This window comes from Aquarana catesbeiana, linkage group LG04 (genome assembly GCF_042186555.1).
Source record: "Aquarana catesbeiana isolate 2022-GZ linkage group LG04, ASM4218655v1, whole genome shotgun sequence".
NCBI classification, from domain to species: Eukaryota; Metazoa; Chordata; class Amphibia; order Anura; family Ranidae; genus Aquarana; species Aquarana catesbeiana.
In genome coordinates this window covers 605,359,171-605,373,028 of record NC_133327.1, presented here as the reverse complement: position 1 = coordinate 605,373,028, position 13,858 = coordinate 605,359,171, and the positions used below count along the sequence as shown (strand labels likewise).

General features: G+C 44.9%; 1 protein-coding gene across 5 annotated transcripts in view; it reads right to left on the bottom strand.

Moving 5' to 3' along the window:
- KIF16B (kinesin family member 16B) overlaps nucleotides 1-712 on the bottom strand; it is a 603,866-nt gene extending 603,154 nt beyond the window's left edge. For 2 of the 5 annotated variants that reach the window (XM_073628236.1, XM_073628237.1), the window contains exon 1: nucleotides 306-711. In XM_073628236.1, the coding sequence (XP_073484337.1) occupies nucleotides 306-352 (47 nt within the window). In that variant the 5' untranslated portion in view covers nucleotides 353-711. Of the gene's footprint in view, nucleotides 1-305 lie in introns of all 5 variants that reach the window. The other 3 variants (XM_073628238.1, XM_073628239.1, XM_073628241.1) reach the window with 3 other exon arrangements.
- Between the last annotated feature and the right edge of the window lie 13,146 nt (nucleotides 713-13,858).

The following is a 13,858-nucleotide window of genomic DNA, read 5'->3' as shown; positions in this document are numbered from 1 at the left end:
CCACGTGTCTTTGGAGTGTGGGAGAAAACCAGAGTACCCAGGGGAAACCCACGCAAGTACGGGCAGAACATGCAAACTGCAGGCAGGTAGTGCCGTAGTTGGGATTCGAACCAGCGACTCTAGTGCTGCTAGGTGGAAATGCCCTCCAGGTCCCACCCAAAATCAAAGTCACATTATGTGTGGAGAGCCTCTTATTTACAATAGAAGACATCTGATCCTTACAGCCAACTATTATTATTATAATATAGACATCAGACCACATAGACGGGGACGTGTGGACCACCCGCACACAGCGGACCCCTTACCTGCGGTTCATCGGTCGGACTCGCACTGCCACCTTGACAGACGCCATGTCTCATGCCTGTGATGGGGATCGGCTCCAGGTGAGCACCCAAATCTTCAGAACTCCAGGAAGGGGGACCCCCGGGGATCAATTACCTGGACACAACCCTAATAATCCCCCAGTACATAGAGAGCAGTGTGTGATCTCTATAGTGGATCCCTCCAGGGACAATGTGATCACTGTCACAAGTTCAGCATGCTGACTGCAGACACAGGCAGTGGATGGGACAGGTGCAGTCTGGCAAGGTCTCAGTCTAATTCTGTCCGGCCAGCTGTCAGATGGGACTTCCAGCCTAATGATATCCCTTATTGACATGTAATTCACAAGAAGACCTAGGCTCCGCCCCCCCAGACCGCACTACACTGTCATCATTCCAATCAGCTGCCCTCGTTCACCATGTGACATAAGCCGGCCGCGCGGGGCATGCTGGGAGGAAGTGTAGTTTCCTGGGTCAGAGGGATGCTGGATAGGAATGAACTTCCGGACTACGAACCCCAGAGTGCACCGCGGTCCCGTACTGTACATGGTTAATGGTCATGTGCAGTGTGAGTGTTGTTAGTACAGGATATAAGCAGAGAAGCCGGTGTGTAGAGAGCACAGTGTACCTGTAATGCTGTGGGGTACCTGGAGGAGGGACATGGCTTTCACTGGGAAAATCCTTCTACAAATGTGTGGAGTTTTCAGTGCATTGCTGGGTCCTTCCTCCCCAGTGACATGGAGGACACACAGGACTTGTGAAGTCAACACATGTACTTATATAAGTGTGGTACACGTATTGTATATTCACATCGCTCCCTGTTCATAGGCCCTATTCACAGCGCTGCATCACACTTTTATTTTTTTTTGTGTTGCATTTACTGCGCTACAGCATAGGATAGCACATTCATCAGAATGGACCGCTCTCCGCAGGACAAGTGTGCCAAAAGAAGCGCTGGGACCTTTTCCGGCACTGTTTTACCCGCATGATTTGGCACACTTGTGTGGTAAAACGTGCGTTTGCTAGCCATGTTTGGGGTGCCATTAACTACCCCACAAGTGCAACATTTTCCTGGAACACTCAGATATAAATGGGGCCTTAGGCTCCATGCACACTAGTGTTTTTTATTTTGTTTTTTAAGCTGAAAAAAAATGCTGGTAATAGCTTTTTGTAGTAGCGTTCATGTTTTATTAGCGTTTTTGCAGTTCTTTTAACCACTTGCCGACCAGCCGCTATCATTATACTGTGGAAGGTTGGCTCTATTGGACGAATTGCCGTAGCTGTACAGCGCTTCGTGCAATAGATACAGTGGGTGCCCACACAGCGCCGGAGCCGATGCACGTGACCCGGGGGGGGGGCGCGATGTCCGCTGGCCACCCGCGATGGCTCCACAGACAGCCAGAATGGGGATCTGTCAATGTAAACAAACAGATCCCTGTTCTGACAGGGGAGTAGAGAGAGATCGTCTGTTCCTAGTGATCAGGATCAGCAAACCAGTCAGTCCCACCCCCCCACAGTAAAGCCTCGTACACACGATCGGATTGTTGGCCAACAAAGCGTCAGACTTTTGTTCGAAGGGCGTGTGCCAGGAACTTGTTTTGCATACAAACAGCACACAACACAAAAGTAGTGATGTACTACATGGAATTTCAGCTCTTGAGCGCCACCCTTTGGGCACCTTCTGCTAATGCCGCGCTTGGTGAGCATTGATTCTGAGCATGCGTGTTTATACTTTCAACTTTTGTGTGACGGACTTGTGTACAGACGATAGGAAAATCTGACAACAGACCGTTGTCTGCCCAACATTTACTAGCCTGCCATCCAAAATTTTGGACAAAAAAGTTGAACAAAAATTGTCTGAAGGAGCATACTAACGGTCGGATCATCACACAATTCCCTGCCAAAAATCCGATTATGTGTACAAAGCTTTAGAAAGCACCTCCCAGGGAACACATTTAACCCCTTGATCACCACTAGCTTTAACCCTTGCCAGTGTAATTTATACAGTAATCAGTGCATTTTTATAGCACTGATCGCTGTATAAATGTCACTGGTCCCAAAAAAGTATCCGATCTGTCCGCCGCAATGTCGTAGTCCCGCTAAAAATCACTAATCTCCAACATTACTAGTAAAAAAAATAATAATAATAATGCCATAAATCTATACCCTATTTTGTAGACGGTATAACTTTTGCGCAAACCAATCAATATACATTTATTGATTTTTTTTTCAACCAAAAATAGGTAGAAGAATACATATTGGCCTAAACTGAGGAAGAAATTAGTTTTTTTTATATTTTTGGGGGGATATTTATTATAGCAAAAAGTAAAAAATATTGCTTTTTTTTAAAAAAAATGACGCTCTTTTTTTGTTTATAGCGCAAAAAATAAAAACCGCAGAGGTGATCAAATACCACCAAAAGAAAGCTTTATTTGTGGGAAAAAAGGACATAAATTTTGTTTGGGTACAGCATTGCGCGACCCCGCAATTGTCAGTTAAAGCGACGTAGTGGCATATCGCAAAAAATGGCCTGGTCATTAAGGGGGTAAAACCTTCCGGTCCTTAAGTGTTTAAAATGTTTTTTTTTTAAAAGCCCAGAAAATGCTATTAGCAGCGTTTAAGAGCGTTTTTGCTGGAAAAACGCTCCAGGAACCTCTACAAAAATTTTTTTCTGCTCCTAGACTCTCAGAAATGCTAATAGCCTAAAGTAGTGTGCATGGACACATAGGATAACGCTATTTAGCTCCTAGGAGCAGAAAAATGCTAATAAGAGCTTCTAAGAGCTTAAAAATATGCTAGCTTTTTTTGTTTTTTTTTAAGCTAAAAATGCTGGTAATAGCTTTTTGTAGCAGTGTTTTAGGAGCGTTGGCATTTTTGCAGGTCTTTAAAAAAAGGGGGAGTGTTGGGAGTGTTTCTGCTGGAATCACGCTCCAAAAAACTCAATTTTAATTTTGCTCCTAGAAGCTGAAGCTCCAAAAACGCTAATAGCCTAAAGCAATGTGCATAGACACATAGGATAACACTATTTAGCTTCTAGGAGAAGAAAAGAAAATGCTAATAACAGCTTCTAGGTAGGAGCTTAAAAAATACTAGTGTGCATGGAGCCTTAAAGTAGAACTATAGGCATTTTTTTCTTTCATTTTGGAAACAGCAATGGAGTCATTATTTAATTTTTTTTTCTATCTGTGTCCCATTGCGGAGATTTCCCTTCACTTCCTGTCCATTGCCAAAACAGGAAGTGAGAGGAAATCCCTCCAATGTGATGGAATCCTGGAGGATTACCAGAACTGGTGTCCCATTTAGAAGATTTCACCTTTATAACTGTTCTGGGACAACCCAAAATTTGGGATTTTGTTTTAGTTTCACTTTCGATGATAATTGTAAACAGGACAAATAGAGAGGGTGAATCTTCCTAATAGGAATAGGGAATAGACAGCTAAAAAAAACCTGATGGGTGTTCTAATCTCATACCTCCTGAACCGAACTTGATTCGCCAGGACCGTCCCGGAATTTGATCCATGTCCCGGCGAATCAGGGCTGTGTCCTGGAATGCCCTCGGCGTGTGCAGGGCATCTTGGTTCCCGTACGCCACGAGCTACACTTGTAATAATAGCCGACATCTCTCCCCTCTCACTAAACCCGCTCCTCTTCCCCCTGTGTTTTCCTGTACATAGAGGAGGAGGCGGGGAGCAGCACACCATTCTTCTGATCTGAGGTCTGGTCACAAGACTTGCAGAGGAGGGAGGCATGGGGAAGATGGTGGGGGGGTGGAGCTGGGAGGGAATCAGGGGATGGATGGAGCCTGGATGGGATCAAGGGAATGGATGGACCCGGCATGGGATCGGGGGAATGGATGGAACCAGGATGGGATTGGGGGAATGGATGGAGCCGGAATGGGATCAGGGGAATGGATGGAGCCGGGATGGGATCGGGAGAATAGCGGGAGTTGGGATGGGAGCGGGGGAATGGATAGAGCTGGGATGTGATCAGAGGATGGGATGGGCTTGGGATGGAATCTGGGAAATAGATGGAGCTGGGATGAAATTAGGGGAATGGATAGAGTTGGGATCGGGGGAAGGATGGAGCCGGGATTGGTTTGGGATGGTGGATTGAGCTGGAATGGGATCGGGGTGGTGGATGGAGGCGGGATGGGATCAGGGCAGCGAATGGAGCTGGGATGGGATCAGGGGGAATGGATGGAGCTGGAATGGGATCGGAGAATGGATGGAGCCAGGATGGGATCAGGGGAATAGATGGAGCTGTAATGGGATTGAGTTACTGGATGGAGCCGGGATTGGATTGGGGTGGTAGATGGAGCCTAGATGCGATCAGGGTGGTGAATGGAGCCAGGATGGGATCTGGGGGAATGGATGGAGACAGGATTGGGGGAATGGATGGAGCCGGGATTGGATTGGGGGAATCAATGGAGTTAGGATGGGATCTGGGGAATCTATGGATTTAGGATGGGATTGGCGGAATGGATGGAGCTGGGATGGGATCGGGGAATGGATGGAGCCAGAATGGGATTGGGGGAATCGATGGAGTTAGGATGGGATTGGGGGAATGGATGGAGCTGCTATGGGATCGGGGGTATGGATGGAGAAAGAATGGGATCAGGGGAATGTATGGAGCCGGGATGGGATCAGGGGAATAAATGGTGCTGGGATGGCATCGGGGAATGAATGGAGCTGGGATTGGATCATGTTAGTGGATGGAGCCAGGATTAGTTTGGCGTGGTGGATGGAGTCAGGATGGGATCAGGGTGGTGGATGGAGCCGGGATGGGATCAGGGTAGTGGATGGAGCCGGGATGGGATCAGGGGAATGGATGGAGCTAGGCTGGGATCAGGGGAATAAATGGAGCTGTGATGGGATCGGGGTAATGGATGAAGCAGGGATTGGATCGTGGTGGTAGATTGAGCCGAGATTAGTTCTAGGTGGTGGATGGGGCCAAGATGGGATCAGGGTGGTAGATGGACCCGGGATTGGATCAAGGGGAATGGATGGAGCTGGGATGGAATCGGGGGAATGGATGGAGCCGGCGATAGCATTAACCCGTGCATGCCAGCTGTTTGCAGGAAAAGAGGTAAACATTTACACCGATTCCAGATATGCTCATGGTGTGGTCTGGGACCATGGTGTAATATGGCTTTGCAGAGGATATGTGGCAGCAGATGGAAAGAGCATCTCACACTCTGACCTAGTCACACTATTACTAGATACAATTCAGTTGCCTTCAAAACTAGCTACCATGCACTGTAATGCCCCGTACACACGGTCGGATTTTCCGATGGAAATTGTCCGATCGGAGTGTGTTGTCGGAAATTCCGACCGTGTGTGGGCTCCATCGGACATTTTCCATCAGATTTTCTGACACACAAAGTTGGAGAGCAGGAGATAAAATTTTCCGACAACAAAATCCGTTGTCGGAAATTCCGATCGTGTGTACACAAATCCGACGGACAAAGTGCCACGCATGCTCAGAATAAATAAAGAGATGAAAGCTATTGGCCACTGCCCCGTTTATAGTCCCGACGTACGTGTTTTACGTCACCGCGTTTAGAACGATCAGATTTTCCGACAACTTTGTGTGACCGTGTGTATGCAAGACAAGTTTGAGCCAACATCCGTCGGAAAAAATCCTAGGATTTTGTTGTCGGAATGTCCGAACAAAGTCCGACCGTGTGTACGCCCTATAAGGCACATACAGGCCAAATGACTGATATAGCCAAAGGGAATGCACTGGTTGACAGAATCGCCAAAGAAGCCGCATCTACACAAAAGGCAGACATTCAAATGCCCATGCTAACACCTCAGCCATGTTCCCTGAAAGAGACACATTGGCTCACGGAACTGCAGGCTTTTGCCACCCCTGATGATATTGCGTAATGGAACTGTGATGGAATGGTGCAGAAGGATCCTAAAACAGGATTAATCTGCAAAGAGGGGAGACCGTGTATTCCTGTTGCTAGCGCCCCCCCTGTTAATTGCACAATACCATGGACTGGGTCACAGAGGCTGGCAGGCCACATGTGAACTCCTAGATACAGATTTTTTTTCATTGCAAGACTACCTAATCTAAGCTTTTGTACAGAGATTTGTCACTTGCATTAGGAACAATCCAACAAACCCAAAGAAATCAAAACATGAACATCTTGAGTACCCAAAAACGCTGTTTACCCATTTACAGATAGACTTTACACATATGCCCAAAGAAGGAAAGAAACAACAATATCTCTTGGTCATAGTGGACATGATGTCACGTTGGCCAGAAGTCTTTGTTACCAACAATGAAAAAGCACAGACTGTGGTGAAGATCCTCACACAGGAAATTTTTCCTAGGTGGGGATGTCCATTACAAATAAATTCAGACAATGGCCCAGCCTTCACAGCTAAAATCTGCCAAGATCTTGTAAAAGTACTAAAAATAGACTGGAAATTTCACCTCCCCTACCATCAACAGGGTTCAGGCATTGTAGAAAGAATCAATAGAACAATATAAGACAGGATAAGGAAAGCTACGGGTGGGAATTTTGGCAAATGGAGAAAAGTTCTCCCAGCTGTATTAGCTGAAATCAGAATTTGCCCCTCACAGTGTGACGGGTTATTCTCCCTTTGAGGTACTCATAGGTAGACCATTCCCCACACCGTGGGCTAATCATCCTTTGATGGTGGAGGAAGGTGATTTGGAACAAATACAGGAGGAATATGTAAAATAATTGATTGAAACTCTTGATATTGTTGAAAGAAGAGTAGCTTGCACCTCTCCTTCTTCTTCACAGGTACCAACCCACCCGTTCCAGGTCGGTGATCAAGTTGTGGTCCAGAGGCTTCAGAAAAGTTTGAAAGCCACAAGAGATTCCATTCGGACCTTTGACCAAAGTGGTAGCCGCCACCAGGACCGCCATTCTTACCAAGGAAAGTCCTACCTGGATCCATGCCAGCAGGCTAAAGAAGGTTGATCTAAGCCCAGGAATTGAAGAAAGGCTGAAAAGAGGCGAAGCAGGTGTTTTAAGTCCTCAAAAGACAAGCATAGAAATAAAGGACAGTGATGTCGCTCATTTCACCACAGACTTCTGGGAAGGCCTTTTCACCCCAGAAATCACAGTAAAAGAGATGTCTCTAATGAATTGATCAAATAAACTGTTTTTTCTGGAAAAATTTTACTGTTAAAATTTAAATATGCTTATGCTAGAAAGTCAGGATATAAAAAATGCTGAATTTGTAGTAAGTTACACCCATAAAGATCCCACCTTTAGCTGTCCCTCTAAACCTCAAGTCATTATTGAAAAATACTCTAGTCTTAAGTATTAAGAATGTCTCAGAAGGATACTGCAATCAGAGTATTATGTTTTACACTTTAGGAAGGACACATGAACCCGAGTGGTGTGTTCAGTTAGGCAACACATCCAAATGAGTAGGTATGTGCTCCAAGTCAGTATTTAACATTTCAAAGTGTATTCCCACCTGCACTAGTAATTTTACATATACAGGTCAGATGTGTAGTTACAAAAATCAATCCCTTAACAACACTATTAGTAAACTTACTACATACAGGAATACAACCTCTGGGATACTTGTGGGTAAACTTGTTGGTGCTGCGCTTGAGGCTGGAGCTGAGCCCCAACATAGTTCTCTAAGAAGTTTTTCATTGAGAAACAATACATACATATGCTGTGGTAAAATTTGTTACCCATGGAGCACCGCAGGAGTGAAAGGATGGTATTATTTAGCACAGTTGGTACCAGTCATGTCAGCCCTAGGCCAGACTCAGGAGCATCACATACAAGTTACTTCAAGTCCAGTACATAGGTTAACTTATAAATAAGAGAGAAAACCCACCTATGTTTTCTGCCTCGGATAAGGCATGGGTATGGTTTCCATCCTGGACAGGATGGGGCATAACCATGATGGACAAATTAAATATCTACACTTGTCTAATAAATGATGTTATGGAAAAAAACTCCCAAGATATAGAACTACTGTCGACCTCAAAGCAATTAGAGGACAACATGAATTAACTATTGAAAGCATGAGTGCAGCTCTAACAGGTTTATGTGAAATGACCCAGGATTGTGAATGTTGTACATGGATTAACAATACCAGCCTGGAAATCCCAGACTACTATGACGTTATTAACCGGTTCAATACAGGGCATTTTCACCCCCTTCCTTCTCAGGCCAATTTTTAGTTTTCAGCGCTGTCGCACTTTAAACGACAATTGCGCGGTCGTGCGACGTTGTACCCAAAAAAATTGACGTCCTTTTTTCCCCACAAATAGAGCTTTCTTTTGGTAGTATTTGATCACCTCTGCAGTTTTTATTTTTTGCGCTATAAACAAAAGAAGAGCGACAATTTTGAAAAAAACACAATATTTTTTACTTTTTGCTATAATAAATATCCCAATTTTTTTTAAAAAAAACAAATTTTTTCCTCAGGTATAGCCAATACGTATTCTTCTACATATTTTTGGTAAAAAAAAATCGCAATAAGCGTATATTGATTAGTTTGCGCAAAAGTTATAGCGTCTACAAAATACGGGATAGATTTATGGCATTTTTAAAAAAAAAATATTTATTTATTTTTTTTACTAGTAATAGCGGCGATTGCGATTTTTTTTCGTGACTATGACATTATGGCGGACACATCGGACACTTTTGACACATTTTTGGGACCATTCACATTTATACAGCGATCAATGCTATAAAATTGCATTGATTACTGTGTAAATGTGACAGGCAGTGAAGGGGTTAACCACTAGGGGGACACAAGGGGTTAAATATGTTTCCTAGGGAATGATTCTAACTGTAGGGGGCGGGGACGTAGAAGGGGAGGAGACCGATCAGTGTTCCGCTGTACTAGGAACACAGATCGGTCTCCTCTCAACTGACAGGACGTGGATCTGTGTGTTTACACACACAGATCCACGGTCCGGCCCGGTTAACGGGCGGCCGCCGGGCACACGCGTCGGGTCCCGAGCAACGCAGCGCGCGCGCGTGCCTCCTAGGTGGCCGGGAAGCCCAGGCCTTCATATGACGTCCACCCAGGATGGGAGATCCCATCTGTGGACGTCATTTGACAATAACCGGGTAGGGAAGTGGTTAATCAACACCGAACACAGGTTAAATGAATTAATGAAACAAGCACGGCACGTAGGTAATTATGGATAGAACCCCTTTTCTAGTTTGGGTTTAGGTGGAATATTTTCATGGTTAAAGGATGATAGTGATTATGATTATCATAATACTATTGTTAGGATTGATAGGCTACCTGATTTTCAAGCTTATTTTGCTTTGTATTAGCAAATGTACTACAGGAGACCAACCTTCTCACGCATATACACAATATCTGCAGCTTTATGTAAATTAATACAACAAACGTAGAAAGAACGGTAGATTTCAGGAGGCTGCGGATCTGTAGAAAGTCATATTTATGACTTTAAGAGGGGGTTGAAAGGTTATGCTAAGCATCCATCTTGTTTTCTGTCAGCCATCTCATATTCACAAGCCTCCATTTTACACAGTATATACAGTTGGGATATCTCTTAAGCTTTCCAGAAATCTGTATCAGCATGAGTTCTTGTAAATGAACTGTTTCACACGCTTCTTATCTTAGCTCATTTGTGAGGCTGTTGGAACTCTGTCCAAGTGGAACTGGTCTAAGTGGTGAGTTAAAACCAGAGGTGGGACCTTGAGTGGAGAGTGAACAAGTCTTGCTTTTTGATTGCTGGGTTGCATTTTTGGGGCTTTTCCTTTTAGCTTTTCAATCACCTTTTTCTGTCACTTTTTAAACAGTTTTTTTCCTGGTTCCTTCAGACTACCAATTAAGGGGGGTGGTTAATTGCTCACAGGTACTTGAGGCCTATATAACCTTGTGTAGGACTCATAGTGAGCCTGCTCATTTGTTAGGCTGTTGGAACTCTGTCCAAGTGGAACTGGTCTAAGAGGTGAGTTAAAACCAGAGTTTAAAACAGGAGGTTATAACAGGGGTCATAGTACCTGTGAAGTGTGAGTACCTGAGTGTTGTCTGAGTAGTGTGTGTGGATCGTTAGTACTTGTGTACTGTGTACTGTATACTTATGTATTGCACATAGGCCTGCGAATGCACGTAGGTCAGCGAGTGCACGTAGGCCTGCGAGTGCACGTAGGTCTGCGAGTGCACGTAGGCCTGCGAGTGCACGTAGGCCTGCGAGTGGCCCGCGAGTGCACGTAGGTCTGCGAGTGCACGTAGGTCTGCGAGTGGCCTGCGAGTGCACGTAGAACTGTGAGTGGCCTGCGAGTGCATGTAGGTCTGCGAGTGCACGTAGGTCTGCGAGTGGCCTGCAAGTGCACGTAGGTCTGCGAGTGGCCTGCGAGTGCATGTAGGTCTGCGAGTGCACATAGGTCTGCGAGTGCACGAAGATCTGCGAGTGGCCTGCGAGTGCACATAGGTCTGCAAGTGGCCTGCCAGTGCACGTAGGTCTGCGAGTGCACGTAGGTCTTTGTGAGCCAACTTCCCTAAACTACAAACCTTGCTAAAAGGCATAAATTGGGATAAAATATTAGGAACAAATTATACGGAGGAGAGATGGGTTTGCTTTAAGAGCATATTAAATAAGGGCATTAGCCAATGTATCCCTTTGGGTAATAAATTTAAAAGAGCGAACAAAAGTCCTGGATGGCTTAACTCCAATGTAAAAATACATATAAAAGTAAAGGAGAAGGCCTTCAAAAAATACAAGGTTGAGGGATCATCCTCAGCATTCAGACTTTATAAAGAATGCAACAAGAAATGTAAGGGTGCATTAGGACAGCTAAGATAGAACATGGAAGACACATAGCGGAGGAGAGCAAAAAAAATCCCAAGAAATTCTTTAAGTATGTAAACACTAAAAAAGGGAGGACAGACCATATTGGCCCCATAAAAAATGAGAAAGGACATCTGGTTACAAAGGATGGGGAGATGGCAAAGGTACTGAATTTATTCTTCTACTCAGTCTTCACGAGTGAATCGGGGGGCTTCAGTAACCAAAACTGCAGTGTTTATCCTCATGACACAACACAGGAAGCACTTCCATGGTTAACAGAGGACAGAATTAAAATTAGACTGAGAAACTTAACATTAATAAATCACCGGGACCAGATGGCTTGCATCCGAGGGTACTTAGGGAACTCAGTCAAGTGATTGCCAGACCGTTGTTCCTAATTTTTACAGACAGTCTGGAATGGTACCAGCTGATTGGAAAAAAGCCAATGTAGCACCAGTATTTAAAAAGGGCCCAAAATACATCCCTGGGAATTACAGACCAGTTAGCCTAACATCAATAGTATGTAAACTCTTGGAGAGGAGGATAAGGGACTATATACAAGATTTTAGTAATGAGAACGGTATCATTAGCAGTAATCAGCATGGATTTATGAAGAATCGTTCTTGCCAAACCAATCTACTAACCTTCTATGAGGAGGTGAGTTGCCATCTAGATAAAGGAAGGCCCGTAGACGTGGTGTATCTGGATTTTGCAATAGCATTTGACACAGTTCCCCATAAACGTTTACTGTACAAAATAAGGTCCGTTGGCATGGACCATAGGGTGAGTACATGGATTGAAAACTGGCTACAAGGGCGAGTTCAGAGGGTGGTGATAAATGGGGAGTACTCGGAATGGTCAGGGGTGGGTAGTGGGGTTCCCCAGGGTTCTGTGCTGGGCTCAATCCTATTTAATTTGTTCATAAACGACCTGGAGGATGGGATAAACAGTTCAATCTCTGTATTTACAGACGATACTAAGCTAAGCAGGGCAATAACTTCTCCGCAGGATGTGTTAACCTTGCAAAAAGATCTGAACAAATTAATGGGGTGGGCAACTACATGGCAAATGAGGTTCAATGTAGAAAAATGTAAAATAATGCATTTGGGTGGCAAAAATATGAATGCAATCTATACACTGGGGGGAGAACCTCTGGGGAAATCTAGGATGGAAAAGGACCTGGGGGTCCTAGTAGATGATAGGCTCAGCAATGGCATGCAATGCCAAGCTGCTGCTAACAAAGCAAACAGAATATTGGCATGCTTTAAAAAGGGATCAACTCCAGAGATAAAATGATAATTCTCCCACTCTACAAGCTTCTGGTCCGGCCGCACCTAGAGTATGCTGTCCAGTTGTGGGCACCAGTCCTCAGGAAGGATGTACTGGAAATGGAGCGAGTACAAAGAAGGGCAACAAAGCTAATAAAGGGTCTGGAGGATCTTAGTTATGAGGAAAGGTTGCCAGCACTGAACTTAATCTCTCTGGAGAAGAGATGCTTGAGAGGGGATATGATTTCAATATACAAATACCGTACTGGTGACCCTACAATAGAAATAAAACTTTTTTGCAGAAGAGAGTTTAACAAGACTCATGGCCTCTCATTAAAATTAGAAGAAAAGAGGTTTAACCTTAAAGTACGTAGAGGGTTCTTTACTGTAAGAGCGGCAAGGATGTGGAATTCCCTTCCACAGGCGGTGGTCTCAGCGGGGAGCATCGATAGCTTCAAGAAACTATTAGATAAGCACCTGAATGACCACAACATACAGGGATATTCAATGTAATACTGACACATAATCACACATAGGTTGGACTTGATGGACTTGTGTCTTTTTTCAACCTCACCTACTATGTAACTATATGTAACTATGTAAGTTTTCAGATTCTCTTGTATTCAGCAGCCGGAGAACAAAGAATAAAGGCTGCTTGTTTTAACCAGTTGTAACTGCATATGAAATTAATATCTACTGCGCATGTTTTATTATGAATATTCTGTGTGATTTGTAATTTGCTATAAAAGACGCCAGGATGCGCATCAATACAGACAATTCCCAGAGCATAATATTGAGTGCGTGTCATTTGTTCTTGGGACTTGACTCCAGATATATCTGAAATTGCATAATATATCGATCCGAGGTCTGAGAGGTTAAGGGACCACCCTAGACACAGGATTAGATCGTGGTGGTGGATTGAGCCGAGATTAGATCGGGGTGGTGGATGGGGCCAGGATGGGATCAGGGTGGTGGATGGACCCGGGATCGGATCAAGGGGAATGGATGAAGCTGGGGTGGAATCGGGGGAATGCATGGAGCCGGGATGGGATCAGGGGAATGGTTGGAGTTGGGATTAGATCGGGGGAATGGATGGAGCCAGGATGGGATCAGGGGAATGGATGAAGCTGTGATGGGATTGGGGGAATGGATGGAGTTGGGATGAAATTGGGGGAATGGATGGAGATGGGATTGGGGTGGTGGATGGAGCCGGAATGGGATCAGAGGGAATAGATGGAGCCAAGATGGGATCAGGGGAATAAATGGAGCTGGGATAGGATTGGGGGAATGGATGGAGCCGGGATTGGATCATGGTGGTGGATGGGGCCAGGATTAGATTGGGGTGGTGGATGGAGCCAGGATGGGATCAGGGTGGTGAATGGAGCCAGGGTGGGATCGGGGGAATGGATGGAGCCGGGATGGTATCAGGGGAATGGATGGAGCCAGGATATGATCGGGGGGAATAGATGGAGCTGGGATGGGATC